At 39.0% G+C, this 19,968-nt stretch overlaps 2 protein-coding genes across 4 annotated transcripts in view; both read left to right on the forward strand.

Moving 5' to 3' along the window:
* Window positions 1–33: 33 nt before the first annotated feature.
* LOC110161123 (histone-lysine N-methyltransferase MECOM-like) lies at window positions 34–4,193 on the forward strand. Of its 2 annotated transcripts, XM_055157536.1 has the most exons (7): window positions 34–161; window positions 236–269; window positions 565–657; window positions 726–786; window positions 1,299–1,414; window positions 1,496–1,639; window positions 2,295–4,193. In XM_055157536.1, the coding sequence occupies exons 1-7, from the start codon at window positions 157–159 to the stop codon at window positions 2,970–2,972; spliced, it is 1,131 nt and encodes a 376-aa protein (XP_055013511.1). In that variant the 5' UTR covers window positions 34–156; the 3' UTR covers window positions 2,973–4,193. The 2 variants fall into 2 exon arrangements, with proteins under 2 accessions (XP_055013511.1, XP_055013512.1); XM_055157537.1 differs by lacking the exon at window positions 565–657 and having other exon boundaries at window positions 2,295–4,191.
* Window positions 4,194–4,740: 547 nt separating this feature from the next.
* Window positions 4,741–19,968, forward strand: part of kmt2ba (lysine (K)-specific methyltransferase 2Ba) — a 39,001-nt gene continuing 23,773 nt past the window's right edge. Inside the window, exons 1-10 of one of the 2 annotated variants that reach the window (XM_055157682.1) lie at window positions 4,741–5,127; window positions 9,903–11,118; window positions 12,708–12,871; window positions 12,971–13,045; window positions 13,717–13,873; window positions 14,787–15,048; window positions 15,562–15,623; window positions 15,982–16,161; window positions 16,809–16,903; window positions 18,390–19,889. In XM_055157682.1, the coding sequence (XP_055013657.1) occupies window positions 4,825–5,127; window positions 9,903–11,118; window positions 12,708–12,871; window positions 12,971–13,045; window positions 13,717–13,873; window positions 14,787–15,048; window positions 15,562–15,623; window positions 15,982–16,161; window positions 16,809–16,903; window positions 18,390–19,889 (4,014 nt within the window). In that variant the 5' untranslated portion in view covers window positions 4,741–4,824. The remainder of the gene's footprint in view (window positions 5,128–9,902; window positions 11,119–12,707; window positions 12,872–12,970; window positions 13,046–13,716; window positions 13,874–14,786; window positions 15,049–15,561; window positions 15,624–15,981; window positions 16,162–16,808; window positions 16,904–18,389; window positions 19,890–19,968) is intronic. The other variant, XM_020925852.2, reaches the window with a different exon arrangement.

Consider the following 19,968-nt stretch of genomic DNA (forward strand, 5'->3'; position numbering starts at 1 on the left):
TTATCACATGGACTGTTGTGAATGATTTAATATGATTTCTTGTCTTTTAGTGCATTTCAAAGTAGTTCACTTGTAAGAAAATGTGAATAAAATCAACTCAATGCTTGTTTATATTTAGAATGCTACCTCAAGACCATAATCATATATGTAAGATCCATGATGTAAGTATGTGTTAATTTTTTCAATGTTCTCGCGTTAAATTGTGAGATTTTCATCGGTCACGTGATCTCCGCAGACATCACCCTCCTGACAAGCGGACTGCGCCGACGGTAAGAAATACAACATTAAAATACCTGTTTAGAAATTTCTTTGTGCAAACACAATACTTCCTCATGTATAAATCACCATATAAGCCCCTAAGATTTTAACTACGCCCATACAAAGCTGAGCATTATCGTTGAAGTTGGATGATGGAGGCGACCACTGACAATTTCTTGCATCCACATTCATTGCGCTGTTTTTGTTCTTTCTCAAAGTCGTCTATCATTGCACATTACATCATGCATTTAAGTTTGTATGTCTATATCACTCCTTTTACTGGGGTCCTTGTTGTTTCGCATGCAGCTTATCCTCGAAAACCATTTACCTGACAAGTGCTCCCCTATATTACTCCCCCATATGGTTTCGCATTATCATCAAATACACCGCTATATACCGGTATGCAATGCCAGTATGACATACATTATTATGTCATACATTATTATTGTGTATGTTTTATATTGCAGACGTCTGTGGCCACTGGTGTCTTGCCAACCATGGAGTTGAAATATGACAACCTTTCGGAGTGTAAGATAATAATACTCTTAATAGACTCTTGCGAGCTTTAAGCCATGTTATAATGTTGTTATCTCATCAAAAAACAAAAACATACTTGGAGTTGTGTATTGTTTCATTCACACATGTTTGAGTAATCATTTATTATTGGTCTGTGTACATCTCCAAAGCTTAAAATGCTCCGTTCAACCTTGTGGTGTCATGAAGTGTTAGTTTTAACAGCTACCGTTTACCTTTTGTTGAGCAGAGTTTGGAAATATGAGGGTTGACATCCAGATGATTCAAGCACTTTCTAAATTACCACATGACATCACAAGGTTGAAGTGTTTTTTTGTGTGAGAGAAGAACTTAAATGTGCAGGGTTTGGATGGTAAACACAGTATGTGAATGAAACAAAACACAACTCCAGGTATGTTTTTAATCAGGAAACAACATTATAACATAATTCAGAAAATAATGTATTTAATGTATGTAAAGCCATCTCTAATGAATAAGTGTATATTGATATTTATCATGTGGTACAGATAAAGTGGAGAATCTTCAATGCTTTCTGTGCTTCATTACCTTTCGTGACCCAAAGTCAAAAGCAAGACACATGAAGAAAACTCATGGAGACATCTATAAGCAACAACTACAATTGGTAAAAGAAAACTTAAATCTTATATCTTACATTTGTCACTGTTCTTCTGTTTTTCTCTAATTAAAAGCTTGTATCTTACAGACTGAAACAAAATTCTCCTGCTACAAATGTGACAAAATTTATAGCACGTCTGAGGAGCTCAGTGAACACTCGACCACCCACGACAACAATGAGAAAAGTTTTCAGTGCCCGTACTGTAGGGCAACTTTCTACACTTTTACAGAGGTAACTTGCTTTCTTTAGAAGTGCATTGTGTAACTTTTCTGGTGGAGAGTCTGTCAAATATTTTTCTCTATGGAGTTTTTTCTGGAATGTTTCACAGTATAGTATTAAATTTTTAAATTAAAATTAAATCGTCACGGAGACCTAACCAGACCAAGTTGCAGGTCAGATCTGTGGAGAGGCGACACCACTCACTGTCAGAATGTATGTTTTTCTCGTTTTTTTTGAGCTATAAAACTGCCAGTAATAAATATAAGGTAGAGCTGTTTAATGTCATACTCTGGAACATTCCAAGGAGAACAATGACATTTCCATAGAAAAAAGCAGGTGACACACCTCCAACCAAAAAGTTACATAGTGCATCTTTAAATGCTGTTATGGGTTAAGTATCATTTGCTGGTGTATGAAAACATTCCCTGAAAGTTTTCCATCAGTATATTTCTTTGTATCCAATAAATTATGTAGATAATTAATTGTTTTACATCTGTCCCATTTTAACTGTATGTTTTTACTTTATATGTTCTTGTCTTAAATTGTTGTAAGATGACTATGATAGCCCAGAAAGGTGCCTAATAAAATATATTATGTTATTAGGATCATATAACATTTTGCACATATAAATGCACTTTTTTTTTTTTTTTTTTTTTTTTTTTAATAGGTGACAAAACACAGGAGGTGGGATTGTGGAAAGCGGCAGTGCCCCTGCAAAGACTGTGGACTCAAGTTTCCAAACCCATCCCGACTGAATCAACACAGACTTAAAGTGCATTCTTCACGAGTTGGCTCTCCGATAGAAGAGGATTTGACCCACAAGTGCCCCAAATGTGACTGTATTTTCCAAAATGAAGATGAGCTTATTGACCACCAGGAAAGAGATATAGACTGTACAATATCTGAACCAAAACCACCTCCCAAAAAACGAGGTCGCAAACCCAAAGGTGAAAAGGAATCTGTAACTAAAAAAGACACGATTGAATATAGGTCTAGTAATAATGTTGTGGAGGATGTACGCTCAATCAAAAAGGAGCAAGTAGAGCTGGAGATCCCATGTCCCGAAGCAAATTGCGACCTCGTTTTCCCTTCTGTTGATGCCTTGAGGGCCCACAAAAAGGAGCAGCACAGCAGACCGTCCCGTAAACCCCATGCATGCTCCGAATGTGCACAGAGTTTTAATGAAGCCCACCAGCTCACCGAACACATGGCAAAAGACCACTCCTCTGAGGAGTACACCTGCCCCACCTGTGGAGAGGGCTTTCCAGACACAAATGACCTCATTGACCACATGAGTACCCACTGTAAAAAAGAAGAGCCTGAATTTAATGCGGAAAATGTATAAACACTTACTACAACCATTTCATTTATATACAATGATACACATGGTATATGTAAAGGGCCCATATTACTCTATTTTCTGATCTATGTTTTAATGTTGTTTCCTCCTCAGAAACAAACTTGGAGTTGTGTTTTGTTTCATTCACACAGAGACCTTGCATATTTAGGCTCCTCACAAACAGAAAACACACCTTGTGATGTCATGTGGTAATGCAGGAAGTGCTTCAATGTGTTCTTAAACATTTGGATGATTTCAGCCCTGAACTGCCAAGCTCTACTGAACTAAAGGTTAAAGGTAGTAAACTACCACCACTACGTGACATCACAAGGTGGAACAGAGTATTTAAGCTTTGGAAATGTAGACAGACTAATAATAAAGGGTTTGTCAAACGTGTAAATGAAACACAACACAATTCCAAGTATGCGTCTGAGGTAACATTCTAACATGACCTGAAGTTCACAACAGTCAACATTGTGTAAAATAGGAACTTTAAGAAGTGTCCATTGTTAAGCATTTTTGCATGCCCTTCCCTTGCAACTCTACAACTTCGAAATGTGTATAGGTGAGCTGGTGACTCAAAATTTTCCATAGTCAATGAATGTGAGAGTGACTGTTTAAAACTAGTCAATGCCCAGGATGTACCCGCCCAAGGCCCACAGTTACAGCTATGACTTCAGAACTGGCGTCACCATAGGCTCTGTATACAATAGTGTTATTTTTTACACAAAGTAATTTCATATTCATTGCTCATATTTATGTTCATTTGAAGAACAGTCTTAATTTCAAAGTAGCAAATGTATGTACCCTCTGTCAATGTGTGGTGTTTTCTGTTGAAATTATTAAAATAAGTCATATTTTAAGGGCAAAACTGAAAAATTTGTAGATTTGCTAGACAGTTTGGATCATGTATAATGTAATATTCTGTTATACATGTGGTGAATAATGCATACAAAAAATAGTGTGTTTTGCAAAGGACATATTGCTGAAAATATTCAAAATAATAAACTTGTACATTTCAGTATTGCTGTATATTGAGAAGCTTGCATCACCATGCTTTTCTCAATGCTTCTTTTTTTCTCATTAATTTATTCATTTTGACTCTTAAAAATCTAGTCTCTCATTTAATACAATTTTGCAATAAACGTAAGAACACAGAGATAAATTGTGCCATGATCCATCCAGTCACTTCAGTATGTATGTGTGTGTTTTAAATTGTAATAGCTAAGCATTAAATATTTGAAATTCCGTTGCTATTATGTTTTCTGGAGTGCGCTGTACAACTGAAAATAGAAAAATAAAGAAAAAATTATAATCTTTTTGGTTTGAAATTGCATCTGTTTTTACATTATCGGTATGGGAAACAAAACTAATCCCTCATTCGTCGAGGAGTGGCTCAAAAACTACAAATATTTTATACACTATAGTGCATTTTATTTACAAAGTTTATATTTCAATCCACTTTATCTTTCTAGCGCGATCGTTTCCAGTGCACAGTCTACATATTTGAGTCCCCAAGGCCCAGTGAAAGTCGCAGACTGTTGGCCTCTGGTGTTATTTTAATAGATCCATGGTGGGACTCTGCCTCTGGTTAAGGACTCTGCCTAACAGATCCATGACTCTGCCTCTGGTTAAGGACTCTGCCTCTGGTGGGCACATGGGTGGGCACCGGGCACCGGGCACCGGACACCCTGGGTACGCAGCGCCGCACAGAGGACGTAGAGGGACGTGCAGGGGGAGATTACCCATGGTGCAGCGCGGCTCATCTCGCGCCTTTGCTCGGAGCAGTCCATCTTGCTTCTCGCTCGTGAGCGCTGTAGCTGCCTCCTCCAGCGCGGTGCTGTTGTTGTAGTAAATAATGGCGGCATCGGGAGGTGGGCTCTCTCCCCCCGCTAATGTAGCGGGTCTGAACATCCAGACTATGGCCAAGGCTCGCTTCCCGGGGCGGCCTGGCACGGCTCGCAGCAGGCTGCGGGCGGAGAAACGCACCAAACGCGGACGGCTGGGCTCAGACGACGGGGAGCAGGCTGTGGCCGGGCCGAGGCCCGTAAACATCGGGCTGGCGTTTAGCGAGGATCCGTGCCTCCTGCGCCTGCTCGGGGTCACCGAGAAGCACGGACGGCAGAAAGATGCAGGCTTCATCTCCAGCAACAGTGAAGGGGTAAATATTTTTCGTCGACGGCTGCTGTTTGGCTGCTCATTTGGTATTTAAATGCACCTCCGACACAAAACACTGCTTATTGAAACACACTGCTGCAAGTTATGTGCTCTGTGCTAACTCCAGCCGATTAGCCCTCAGCACCGACTCTAAATACGATGTTTGCAGACTGATGCACGCTTTTCATGGGTTAGCAGCAGCCAGGGCAACATTTTAGCCTCGTGTCGTGAGATTTATTGGTGTGTGTTTTTGTTGGTGTAGCGCTGAAGCACAACACCCCAGCTGACTTTGTTTGGCAGGAACTGGAGGCGGAAACTTTGGCGGTAGAGGCATTCCGTGGTCCCTTGTTGTTGTAGAAACCCTTAATCCGTATCTCTTATTGTTTGGTGAGACAGTGATGTTTTCAGGCGGTTGGAGTTGGCTTTGTGGAGACATGGCTGCGCGTATTAACGTTGCCAGAGCGTCACAGATGCTCGCTTCACTCTTTCCACGTTGGAGCTGTCAGCTGACCGCGCTGTTTGGATGCAGGAGCGTTTACACAAGTGATGCTGACTTTCATCATTACTGTACAAATTAGTTTTCTTAAATATGGTTTTAAATAAGTTATCTATTGCATAGGAATCTAAATTGACTGCCTTGAATGTAATAATAATCTTCTTTCTTTTACTTTTATTATGTGTAGTATACCTTCACAACTATTTGCTAAATGTTTAAAGTCACTGAGTCTCAATTATATGTAACATAATAATAGATATGTCTCTAGTCTTAAGACGTTTATTGCAGGTCATTGCTTAATGCACTGGTTGATGTATTCTATTTCATGATTATATAGATTATATTTTATTGTAGAACTATCTCATGCAGTGCTTTAACTTTTGACATCAACTGGTCATCACTGATGCAATCCTTTCAGAGGGGGCTGTAAGAGTCACATGGTTCATGCTAAAGCTGCAGAAACGTCCTGTAAACGTTCTGCAAACGTTCTGCAGAGCTCGGGTTATTTCATTTGAGAAAACTTAATTCAGTCTTATTCCATTTCTTTATTGACCTGGACTGATGTAAGTAACAATACTTGTAACTATTGTGTCTTCCATTGTGTTTTGAGGGAGGTCTTTTCTAAAACTCTGATGTAAGTGACAGTATGGATAGATGCGGACGGTATTTTCTGCTCTAAACTGAGTTTAATACAGTTATACCTTAGTTTTGGAGTTGTCTTTTAGATCTGAGCTCATTATGATTTAGACCTGATTTTGTTCATGTTCATACTTTATGCTCATTTTAGCTTTAAGGTGCATTGTGTAACTTTTCTGGTGGCAGGTTCATCAAATGCTTTTCTACATGAAAAAGTTATTGGTTTGTCTGGAATGTTTCACAGTATGGCATTAAACCTTTATATCTTCATGGAGACCAACCCGGACCATGTTACAGGGTTGCATATGTGGAAAGGCAACCCCACTCACTGTCAGAATGCCTGTTTTTTGAGCTATAAAACCACCTGTAATTAAAAAATGTAAGGTAAAGCTCTTCAATGTCATACTGTGGCATACAGGCAGAGAAATGACATATCCATAGAAACAAGCAGATGATGGACCCTCCACCAGAAAAGTTACACAATGCACCTTTTAAATGTAGTTATTGTGAATCCCTACTATAGAAATTATTTAACTTTTAGTTAATGGATATTAATTACATAATACCAAATACAAATCTAATACTTTTTTTTTAGTTGGGCGTCATTTAACATATTCCTTTGGATAGGCTTATACCTATACAGTATATAAGCAGACAGGGCAAATATGCTGAATGAAGATTTTACTGATGGGACTAGTCTAGTGCATTGAAACTGAACAGTCCTGATGCAACATTATAGTAAGAGCTGGGCCAGAGCTGAGGCAGAGCTGGGGCAGTCAATCAGCGATAATCAAATAAAGACCTGTAACCCTTTCATTGTCAGAGAAACTGGAGGCAAATTGTAGCCTATAATATTGTTTATGACTGAAAAAATGCTCTGGTTTGTACTTTTCAATCAAAGTTAATGAAAGTGAATTTTACATGTATTTCGATCAGTGATTACCAAAGTGAAATTATTCAGCCCACGCACCATTGAGCCTACTGCCTGTATCATGTTTTGATGCCAATTTACAACAATCCTGAATCCATAATCTTGGCCAATTAACAGAAAAAACAGATACAATTAATTTTGACGTTCAATATATTGCTTAAGAAAATAGACTATAAACGATAATATTGAAACTAAATTATCACTGACACTAAAATCCAAGAGCAGACTGAAAAAACCCCAAAACTATTCTAAATTTACAACATTGTTTTAAAAAAAAAAGTATTAACTGCAATAAATAAACCTCAGAATGAAACACTTAAGTGCTGAGTTTGCATCTTTAGTGAGTCAAAGAAGTAATTAATTCAACCTTTCTCATCTTAAGTCTTATCATATAGCCAAAAAATAATAAAAAATGTCCCAGTAATGCGAAGAATATGTACACACAATAAATAAAGACCCAATTTTCCTGTATTGAATGATAAGTCGATATAGTAATTAGAGCCTGACCGATATATCGGTTGGCCGATATTATTGGCCGATATGAGCGCTGGAAACATCAGTTTGCTGATATGGGCTGATATTTCACGTGGGCATGTTATACCTCGTTATAAAACGTTGACTCTCTACATTATGTTCATTTAATCCAATTTACAGACAGATAAATGTCCTAATATGTGGCTCCGCATCTGCGGAGTCATTTGTCTGCGTGTGTCTGTACTGTCCCTGAACACACCCCCAGAGTCACATCACTCACGTGCTCCTTTTTACACCCGCAGACACAGATCCAAACACTGAGATTATATTCTTTTTACGGACAATCGGACAAAAGGACAATTATTAGTGGAGACTTGTGATGTGAGGAGGAGCCTGTGTGAGCGGTGAGTGTTGGAAATATGTCGACTTTGAAGCTAGTTTTGGTTATTTGTTTTTGGTTAATGATTAGCTGCTGTAGCTCCCACACATAAACAGGCTGTTTTCGCTTCTATTGGCCTATTGTAAAGTGACTATATTGGCCGTATATGTTACTGGACCAGCATTGATATGTAAATGAGCTGTGAATAGAGGTGTGAATGATGAAATTTGCGCATATAATTAATTACCGCGGCGTGCACGCATTTACGGCTAAAGGCTAATAGTGGTAGTTTCTTTACTAGCTAGAAGTGATGGGTTGGTCACGAACGAAACGGCTCTTAGAAGCGAACGACGGGAGCCTGCTCCTTATTGGGAGCCGTGTTTTCTCTTTCTCTCACTTTTTCTCTTCACGCTGCATGCAGACTCATGATAGTTTGACAGCGGGCAGGGGCTGAAAACAAAACTTTCAGAAATATGCGTGTGCATAGGATAGAAAAACGTGGATATTTGGCTGTAGTTCAGCATAAAATAAATAAACCAGGACTAATCTTGAGAGGGAGAGAGATGGAGACTGAGTCAGTCCTGGTTCAGTTCTGTTTTAGTCCTGTTTCCTGTTTTGCACATGGTCCAGTCCTGGTCCAGTCCTGGTCCAGTCCTGGTCCAGTCCTGGTCCAGTCCTGGTCCAGTCCTGGTTTAGTCCTGCTTGCAACAAAACAATCTGAAGAGCCGCTTGGGAGCCGAAAGAGCCGCTTGGGAGCCGAAAGAGCCGCTTGGGAGCCGAAAGAGCCGCTTGGGAGCCGAAAGAGCCGCTTGGGAGCCGAAAGAGCCAGCTGCTTTTAGTGAGCCGAACCAAAAGAGCCGATTCTCTAAAAAGAACTGGAATACCCATCACTAGTAGCTAGAATGTGATGCAAAAATGCCATTAGGCCGACCTACTATCTGTAAATATGACATAAAGAAGCAGAATAACAATAAATGTTGCCTAAATAAACCAAATTTAAAATCCACCAGAGCCAAACCTAAGTTTTTTAAACAATTCAAGATTTACAGTGTATTTTTACATCACTAAATATATCGGCGATTATATCGGCTATTGGCAGCTTCAATTTCCATTATGTCAGTATCATATCGGCCACATCAAAATCCATATCGGTCGGGCCCTAATAGTAACTATTGTGACAGGCCTATTGAAAAGTTATTAATCTATGTGAAGTGTACTATAACCATACTATAGACATTTCTGTACAAGCTTAAGGGTTCTTAGACTTTTTAGTCCTAAAGTGCAAGGTGTGAGTTACTACTAAATTGTTCTGGTTTTACAGCTAATTACTATCTAAGTTGCTTTTGCTTAGTGAGTGTATAGACCCTGCAAATGTTGTTATGCAAATGTTTAAAACTCCAGAATTGAGGCGTTTACAGGAAAAATAGATTGAAAAAAAAAGTAGATTGTAAAACTTTTTCATCATTTTCAACATATTCATTTGAATACTAATGGTTTTTGTTCTCCTCTAAAAAGGTAGTCTATTTATAGTGCAGCATTATAGCTAAAAAGGGAAGTACATTGCCCATGATCCTTTGCTCCATTTCAGTGCTGAATACATGAAGAAATAACTGTTATAAGCAAATTTTAATCTTAATTGTTTGGATTTTGACAAAACAAAATATATGTTATATATTGAGAATTTTGTTAGCATCTACAAAATATCACAATAAATACTGTACTGTGAGATGCCTATTGTGAAAATATCTTACAGAGAGATTTGTATATTGTTACATCCCTACCCAGATTCTCCATTCCGAAATTTGGAATGTATTTATTTACAAACTATTAACTATAATTTTGTCACGTTTTTGTTTTTTGTAGGAGGACGATTTCACTGGATTTGGTACCACAACTTTGCCCCATTCACCTTTGGGCCAGTCACAGTCTCCACAACCTGCAGACATGTCTCCAGGATCAAAACCTCTTCTTGGAAAAATTGTACAGAAAACGGCCAAACCTGCTGTTGTTGGTAAAATTGTGCCCAGGTCACGTAAAGACAGTGGTACAGAGATGGTCAAACAGCCAGTTGGATTGGACTCAGGTAACAGTGCAACGTCAGCAGCATCCATCAGAAGCCCCGGTAACATGCAAAACCAAACAGCTATTACCTCAACTGGAAGGAAATCAAAAACAGTCCCAGGTGTGAGGCATAAAGACCGAGATTCCAAGTTTGAGGAAAGTGATGAAACGACAGATGAGGAGACTGAGACTGAGACAGAGACAGAGCAGCAGAGCCCTGATGCCAGAAAGCGAGGAGTTTTGCCTATTCACAAACAAAAGGGGAGAAGAGGGGGTAAAGACTCAGGTGCAGAAGATGATAAATATGAGGGAGAAGAGAAGGAAGTGAAAGCACCTCATCATTTGGCTTTGTTAAAACGAAAGAAGTCCAGATCCAAAATGATTTCGAGACCCTCAAAACATGTCCAGAAAGCAGCAAGTGTCCCAGGAGAGCGTCGGCCACGTCAGAAAAACAAGTTTTTTACATATGAACTGGTGCCCGTTAAAACGGATAGCACACCACAGCTCACCCCAGGACAGGCTGAAGCTAGCTCTAACAATTCAACACCTCTGACTGCAAGTGGTAGGTCTTCACGCGTTATCAAAATCCCTAAAAGGTTTTTGGAAGAGGATATAACGCCAACACGAAAGAGGACTTACAGAGTTGAGGCTAAATTAGGATTCGAGGAAAATGTTATGACAGAAGTCAGCGATTCACAGTCTGGATTGGAGAGTCCATTTTCTCACGTGAAATCGCCAACTAAACAAAGTACGGGAAGCAGTCAGGACATCTACAAAAATCTGAAAAAGTTGACATCACAACTGGCTGAAAGAAAGAAAGGTGTGTCTGAAACTGAGGGGGAATCTTTAGCGGATGGTGAGGATTCGGCTAAAAAGAAAAGGAAGAGAAGGTCCAAGATTAAAATGGAGGAGATAGACAGTCCTGGAGCCATAAGGAAACTGGCTGTGTCTGTCGATGCGAGTGTGGGAGTGGCCACCACTGACCTGATGGTTAAAGAAGAAGTACCTGTCATGGAAGGTAATTATTATTTTAACATTCATTTTTGTTTATTAGAATTGAGCAATGTTGGTAATCGCTAGTATTCAGTTTCATTTTATGTTAAGGTGCACCATTTAACTTTTCTGGTGGAGGGTACGCCACCTCTTTGTCTCCATGGAGATGTTTTTGCTCTGTCAAGACAGATCTGGTCAATAAAAACACTTGTAATTGAATAATCCACCCAGTATAAAGTGTAAATCCATGTTTATCCCAGCCAGAACCGTTAATTACATCTAGTAATGCGGTAATATTATGTTGCCTATCACCAAATTGAAATGTGACAATATGTGAATTAGCCCTACTTGTTACAATCTCAGTAACCAACTACAGAAGCATTTTATTATAGGGCCTGTTTACACGAGAACGCTTGTGGATAAAAAGAACAAAATATTTTATGGGAAGTGGCTTTCGTTTAGACACTGACAGCGTTTTGGGGGCTTTAAAACACAAAAATCTGAAACCACCCTCCAGAGTGGAAAAGTTTAATACGCTAATCCATAGCGTTTCTGTCTGCACTGCCCAAGACGCAAAACTCTGGTCAAATCTGCTCACGTCGCGTACGCATTTACGTCACATACATCACCACCTAGCCTCCTGGCATGCATACACATTCAGATTCTACACACTTTTGCGTCACCGTATGCACACAGATTTCCTCCCGAAAACTCTTGTCTAAATGGGGAATAAAAAATGAAGATGCCACACCACTTTTGCCGCTTTGTGCTTTTGGGAATAACATATATTGGTTCACGACCGGGGTTTCTCTACGTGCCCCATGTGCCCTGTGAGTGGGGCTTGTACCATTGAAGCATGGCGTGGATCGTAATTGAACCGCCTCACTACTCCATTTGTAACTGAACCGCCTCACTACTCCACTCGTCATGGACCGGAATATGTTGTACAGAGAGTGCGCAAAGTGACTGTAGTCTTATTTCTCAGGTCCCAGCTGAGGGTTGAGAGGGCCTTCCTTCACTTATAAATTTGCACAAAATGGTGGATATGGTGGAATGGTGGAATGGTGGAGTCAGTCTAAAATATAACACATATTTAACATTTTTATTCTTTGCTGAGACCATACACCTTGCTTCACATATTTTATGACTTCAATATGTGTCTAAGAAGTAGTTCAAACTTCTGCCTGGTAGTGTTTAAGTTTGGGTGTTTTCGGTTCCAGAGATGTAGGAAAAGTATGACTACATGCCCTTCTCTCCCAACTTGGCTCATTTAGTCAGAAAAAGGTTTTATATCCCCGTTCACTCTTTCATTTACTTGAAAATTCTTAATGTCAAGCCCTAAACAGTCACCAAAAATGGGTTTAAGAATGTGAAATTACTTTTAAAATTTGTCAACGATAATAATCCGTAGTACACTAGATATTGTGGAGTATACCATTTACAGGAAGGTATTTGATATAATAAATGTGGCTTCAAGTTCAATCAGTTTTGTCAGATTCTAAAATGAAATACACCTCATCCTTTTACTCTAATTATATATAAAAAAAAAGGTTTATTAAGAATTTTGACAATTTATTTTATTTTATTTATGCTAATATCTTGTATCTTGTTCAGGTGAGGTTACAGTGGCCCACACCATAGAGGGGGCGGAGGTGAGTGGAGCGGGCCATAGATTCGGACTCAGTGGCGCCAACAAGAGGATGCTCCAGAGGATGCTCCGAAAAGCCAAAGTCCAACTCATCAAAATCGACCAACAGAAGCAGCTCAAAATAACACAGGTGAGATAGTATTAAATAGATAAAACAGAGTAAAAAGATAATTTATAAATACAATTACAATTGCAATGATGTTAAATGGTTTGTTTTGGTACTTTGAAGGAGTCACTGATGGCAGCCGGGGGAAGAAGGCGGAGAAGAAAACATGGCCTCCACTCTAAAGAATATGGACCACAGGTAAATTATGATTTTAGTTTAAAATAGGGGTAAAAACTGAAAGTTGTGATTCACCATTTCTGTTTTATGTAGTTCTGTGCTTAAACAGAAGACACTTTTCCCACCCACACCTCTTATTTAGCCTCCGTAATGCTCTTAAGTAACTGATGGGTGGATTTAATCAGTTACAGTGAGAAATAGGCCTGTCACTGTAACAGTTTTTGAAGCACGATATATTGCTACAAAAAAATACTATAAACTATAATATTGAGACTACTTTATGCCAATGACAGGACACAGGATAATGCCAGTAAACAGACTTTTAAATATAGTATATCATTAAAAAGGCATTATCTTCAATAATTAAAGGGCAGAATTAACCAAAAATTACTTACTTATTCAACCCTCTACAGCTCAAATCTAATTGTATTACATAAAAATATAAAAAAAATGTCCCCACTGCTGTAAAGAAATTGTTTTCGATGTGATAAATACTGAGCCCCAAAATAAATTATCAGCTTCAGTATATGAAAGCTGAAACATGGTATTTCATCATGACAAGCCTAGTGAGAAGTGAACTTAAGGAGGAAAAAAAGTATAAAAAAAGACATGGACATTTCGATAATTATAACAATCCCATAGAAGTGTTGAGAGGAAATAAACAAATACAAATATTGTTTTTTCTTTTGTAGGAGCAACCCCTGGCTGGTCCAAGGATCAAGCACGTGTGCCGAGCAGCTGCTGTGGCTTTGGGGCAGCCACGCGCGATGGTTCCAGACGACATCCCTCGACTCAGCGCTCTGCCACTTCACGAGAGGGAGGGCATCTCCTTCTCCCCCACAACCGAAGGTATGGATTGGGGCCAAGGGCTTCATGGTCAGGAATATCTGTATAAAAGTTTTTGTTCAAAAGTGCAGTGGTTTACACAGCTTCACTTGTTTGGACCTAACAAGCGATTAAAAAAAGTTCATATTAAGGAGATATGCTCCAACACAATGTTACACTTGTACAAACCATGTTACTCAAGTTTACTGGACAAGAAGAACCAAACTATTTATTTTTTTGTGTCCTCGAAGAGAAGTCATATTCATCAGGTAGGAAATCGATCTTCTTCATTGTGCCGACATTGTAACTGGAAGGTTGGCGTTTCAAATTCTGCTCTCCCCTTGCTACACTTTTATTGTGTTTTTTGGAACCCACACACCTTGCCTGGATGGGTTTGCTTGACTTTGTGTTTGGTTGTTGTTAATAGGAAGCTTATCAGTCTTCTCATTCTGCCACAGGGCAGCTGTTGCTTCAGCAGTACACTTGTGTGATTGAGGTGTGAATGAATAGTTGATCAATTTATTGCTTTTACATTAAGACTGCATATGTTTGCAAAGCTAACTTGGTGACAGTAGCAGATATTGAAGTCAAAACTAAAAAAGATCAATACGTCGTAATCAATTAGTAGTGTAATCTATAAACAAATAGCTTTAGCTGAATGTAGAGAAGAATACAATATTTGCCAGCAAAAATATTTCTTGTCACACACAGATTAGCCACCGCTGTTGGAAAGCTTTACCAACACTGGTCAAGTGAGCTCCACCTACTTTAAGGTGAGGAAGTGGTGTCCAAACTCGCTACTTCAATGAACACCCAGCCAACACAAGCCACTCTCTCGTTTTCAGTTTTTTCTTTTATTATTATTGTCACTGTTGTTGAGTCAAACAGTTAGAGACAAAAACAGTTACATTAAATCACCTGTGCTCCACTTTGTCAGGTGCGGTGGAGGACGATGATGAGCTGTCAGACCCGGACGCCGCTCAATGGGTGCCAGCACAGGAGCACATCCCACTGAAGAGGAGGAGCAGGAAGAAGAAGTTTAAGAGAAAGGTCCAGTCCCGGTACATCGCAGGGGGCAGCCGATCGAGGCGCTGTGGCGAGTGTGAGGGCTGCCTTGTGGAGACGGACTGTGCCAAGTGCGCCATGTGCCTGGACAAGCCCAAGTTTGGAGGATTCAACATCAAGAAGCAGTGCTGCATGTATGTTTGCCTATAAACTTAAAGGTTCTATATTATGCTGACACTTGTGAGCTTTAAGCCATGTTAGAATGTTGTTACGTCCTCAGAAACATAGCTGAAGTTGTGTTTTGTTTCATTCACACATGTTTGAGCAATTCTTTATTATTACTCTGTCTACATCTCCAAAGCTCAAAATGCTCTGTTCTACCCCGTGATGTAGTGGTAGTTTTTAAGTTAACAGCTCCTTTTACCATTTCTTCGAGATTGGCAATTCCAGGGCTGAAATTATCCAAATTATTACCCGAAGACATCACAAGGTGGTGTTTTCTGTGGAGAAATAATTATGCAGAATTTGTGTGTTAAACATGTGTGAATGAAACAAAACGCAACTCCAGGTATGTTTTTGATGAGGAAACCACATGCAATTTTGACCAGAAAATAGCATAATATGGGCCCTTTAACATCACAAACTTCATTAGTTAAATTTTATAAAACCCTTCAAACTTTTCAACTCTTTGTATTCTCCTTTTTTAGATACAGAAGATGTGATCGCATTGAAAAGGCTAAACTTGCACGCATTCTCAAACCATACAAAAGTAAGTGTCAATGTTTTGGACTGCTTTAGATCTCAAAAGTGCACTGTGTAACTTGTCTGCTGGAGCTCGAACTTGTTTGCCTGTTCGTCTCCATGGAGATGTGCCAACAATGTTCCACAGTATGGCCATAAATCTCCATGGAGACTTGTAAGTGAAATTACAGGTTAGATTTGCGGAGGGGCAACCCACTCACAGGAAGAAGTAATAAGGTATTTCAGAGCAATAAATAACACCTATAGTTGAATAAATGCAAGACAGATCAATTTAATCAGGTTGCGGACACTCTCCAGATAAGTTACACTCTGCACCTTCAAGAAAACATAAGTATCAACCCATTTGTGTTTCATTTATTTTTTAGTTAAGTCAAAAGAATATGTGGCTCGCGTTGCTCGTTCATTGGTGCCGGTTGAAGAAAAAAAGAAATCTTTGCGAAACGTGAAGCGACGTTCATTTAGCAACCTACTCTCAGACGAGGAGGACCCTGGGAACGAGGAGAACAAAAGCAAGGCCACGAACAAGACCAGCGCCAGGAACCAAGGTACATTTTATAAAGAATGTGACAATAACCGAAATATTGTGATTCTGTATTGTCAAAAATCTCACAGTAATATTGGGGGTTAAGATATCAAATTACAAGTTTCTTTGTTTAAATTTATTGTTATGGTGGAGCAACAGCTAAAAAAAAGTGAACTACATATACCATGATCCTTTGCTCTGTTTCAGTTCAATCTACATAATGAAAACTTAATTATTTGCATTATGACAGAAAAGTAGATGAAAAAAGATTATACTTATTGCGATATTTTGTGGAGGCTTATAAAATTGTGAATATGCTACTTTTTCATTTTAAAATGAAATGACAAGCCTTTGGTACTGTTATAATACGACGAATTAAGATGTAAAAGTGCTTAATGAGTTATTTCCTCATGTAATCTGCACTGAAACTGCTAAGGATCATGGTCTATGTAGTTCCCTCTGTTTTTTTTTTTGTTTTTTTTTAGCTACTGCACCACAGCAGTGAATTTAAGCAGAGACACTTGTGATTCGACATATTGTGATGGCCCACGATATTATTATGAGACTTTTAACGATACAATATCACAATATTTCGGTTATTGCACATCCCTATCATAATCGCAAAACCCCATTAAAACGTTATCCTTACATTTTTATCTTCTTCTTGAGGCCTCACTTCTCAGGATGGCGAGTTTCTGCCAGACGCTGAACCCCTGAAACATCGCCGACTTTTCACTAAAGGATTCAAACCTCGTTCTAATAAGGTAATTATAAACTCATTCACTGCTTTCCTTCACTTAACCCTTTACTGCCTTTTAAGCCCTGGCTCAAGTAGTATTTTTGGATACAGAAACAGATATATATAGATTGCTTTATCAAATACATTGACATAAATTAGCCATCATAATTAAACGCATACTATCTTTGACTTTATGAATGGATCAAGTTTATGGATCTACTTTTACAAGATTTTCTAAAAAATACTACAGCCACACTTTGCATCTCCGCTGCTATTATTTTTCTGGGATTAGGGGTGATTTTTCTGATAATTTTCCATTGTTATTTCCATTGATTTCTGTTCTTTGTCATACGTCTTGTGGATCTTCTACTCCTCTTTTCTCTACAAAATGCATGCTCTTTACTAATTCATTTCTTTATAGTGAAGTGTAGTCACTTTAAGAATTTAAATTCATGGTAGTTTTGTGGTGCTCATAATTTTAATATTCTGACACCTCTCACACTTATTTGTGCTGGACTAATTATAACCTTAAGCATGTACAACATTTTTATTTCAATTATTTTATTTTTTTCATACATCCCATCTCCATTTCCAGCCATTTTCCAATTTACCATGTTGAAGTTGTAAAAAATATTTGTTTAGATGTTTCTAATGTGAACTATTCGTGTGGCAGACTGCGAATTCTCATAATTTGTAGTTATTTTTTATAAGTTCTTTGTATTACTTGATGCCCTTTAGATGTGCACAGCTGGTTTTGTTCCCAAAGCAAGACGAGATAATCTGGAGTTGACCTCTGCATGGCTTTTTGCTGCTTTGCTTGTATTTGCTTTGCCCTTTTTGGTTAGACTGAAGTAGAAAACAACACTGAGAGATTCTGCAGTGTTTTTTTTTGTTTCTTTTTTATTATGATCATTAAGCTTGTAGACCCTATGCTTGCATGTTTTACTTCAGTTTAAACGTAGATGTCAATAGGTGTGAAAATAGGTACTTTTTTGTTGACTCTCAGGTAATACTATGTTGTATAATTATATAAAATATTGTTAAAATATAAATTATATATTTTTATGCAATTATTTTTTATTTGGCCTATTACCAAAAAAATTATTCAAAATTATTGCTGCTTACTTTGATTGATTAAAGCCACCACACTTTTGTTCCTCACTTTTGAAGTATACATTGTTTTTTTCACCTGGAGACATTAAGGAAGAATATAATAATGGCTTTAGGTGGAATATTATAAGATTATTATAAGAATATTATAAGAATAGTCAGTTTAGTTGTTTCTTGGTGTTGACAGTTTTTTTTAACCTATATTTGCTTTGTTGCTTGTGCTTGCTTACCTCACAATTTCCCACTTCTGGCTAACCCAATGCTGTCTTTCAAATTGTAATACACTTTCCTCTTGCTCTTTTCAAATCAGCTGGCCTGTAATTGCCGCCTTTTGCATGTGAATAGTACTAGTGTAAGTTTGCAGTCTTGCTGGTTGGCTTAGGCAGTCCCCTCCTTCACAGGAACAACCAGAGAAAAGCGTCGAAGGGATGGAGAGCAGTTTACCTCAACCAGACCAGAGCCCTCCCAGGATCCCCATGCCGAAACTTCAAATACACTTGCACCGATTGCCTGACTCTGTCCTGCAAGCCTACGCCCAGGCCAGCCCCAAACTGTCATCACCTCTAACAAAATCTCCTGACCCTCCTTCTCCCCAAGTGAATGGAAAGAGCCCTACAAGCCCATCATCATTGCTTCCGGATCAGTTGCCTGACCCTATCTCGCAATCTCCCACTCAGGCTGAACCCAAATGTGCTTCTCTTCCGACAAAATCTCCAGCCTCTCTTTCAGCTCTTCCTATAGAACTGTGCTCTACAATTTCAAAATCGGCTACATTTTTAACCACTGTAACAAAAACAAATCCTCACTTTTCATCTTGGCTTATAAAAGATTCCTCTACAAGTACACCATCAAAACTGCCCTTGGACTCATTACCTGCCTCTGTCCTAGAATCTGATGTATCATTGAAACTGCAACAGCCACAGTCAGTGGATAATATTCAGGCTGATACCATATTGTCACCAACAAAATATCCTACCTCTCTTTCCCTCCAAATGCCTGGAAAAAGCCCCATGAGTCCAACTTCCACCCTCATTATTCAGTTGAACCGATTGCCCGACACTGTCCTGCAATGTGCTACTGAAGCTACTGAAACATCACCACCTTTAGCATCTCCTGTCCCTCAAGAAAATACACAAACTCCACTCCCCAAACTCTTGGACTCTACTAACCTTTCATTATCCCATCCAACCCCCCCTTTTCAATCACACTCTCCACGGGACATAAAACATTGCAACAGCACGCCAAAAATACGACTGTCCCGGTTGCCTGAGTCGATTTTGCACAGTAGTTTGTCATTCCCCCCTGAGTGGTCAGAACCAAGATCGTTTCACTTGTCACCTTATTCATTTCGACCTCCAAAAAGACATTGCACCAGTTCAGAAGAATGTTCCGGAAATTCACATTCTGCGAAAAAATCAATGCATTTGAGATTGCACCGATTACCCAACACTTTAGTCCAAGCATCTTTGCACAAACCTACGCCACTTCAAAAAGACCAAAAAAAAAACTTCAATTTTAGTGCTCTGAAAGCCCTTGTGTGTTCTCGTATTTGTTATCCTACCACTCCAAAATGCAAGGACCAAAAAACTTTAAATGTGAACGACAATTTTCCGAACACTGCTGCACCTGTCCCATCTCACACTATTGAAGTGCACACTGAAACGTCAAAGGGGACACAAATGGAGCCAATGGACAATCGTGGAGATGGAGCTAAAGAAGATGGAGGCGCTTTTTTAGGACAGATGACAGTTGTGAGACACTGTCACAACACTGACGCACACTATTTCCTTCGTCCCCAGAATCCTTTGGAGTACGCCTCCTTGAACGGGTCGGGGTTAACTAATGGATTTTCCCTAAAGGCCCCATTGCAGACCAAGCACAAGATTCGAGTGGACTTCAAGGTGAGTTTTGTTAAATAAATACCAAAAATCTATATGGACAAATTACTTTTTATACATTAAAAATATATATATATATTAT

Source organism: Boleophthalmus pectinirostris, unplaced genomic scaffold (genome assembly GCF_026225935.1).
Source record: "Boleophthalmus pectinirostris isolate CB_2022bp ecotype Guang Dong unplaced genomic scaffold, ASM2622593v1 HiC_scaffold_21, whole genome shotgun sequence".
Taxonomy (NCBI): Eukaryota; Metazoa; Chordata; class Actinopteri; order Gobiiformes; family Gobiidae; genus Boleophthalmus; species Boleophthalmus pectinirostris.

Bases quoted from the DNA above. Each gene is read 5' to 3' on its own strand.
- LOC110161123 (XM_055157536.1), top strand. The intron at 787-1,298 runs GTAAGATAATAA...CATGTGGTACAG, and splicing joins ATATGACAACCTTTCGGAGT to ATAAAGTGGAGAATCTTCAA. The intron at 1,640-2,294 runs GTAACTTGCTTT...TTTTTTTAATAG, and splicing joins CTTTCTACACTTTTACAGAG to GTGACAAAACACAGGAGGTG.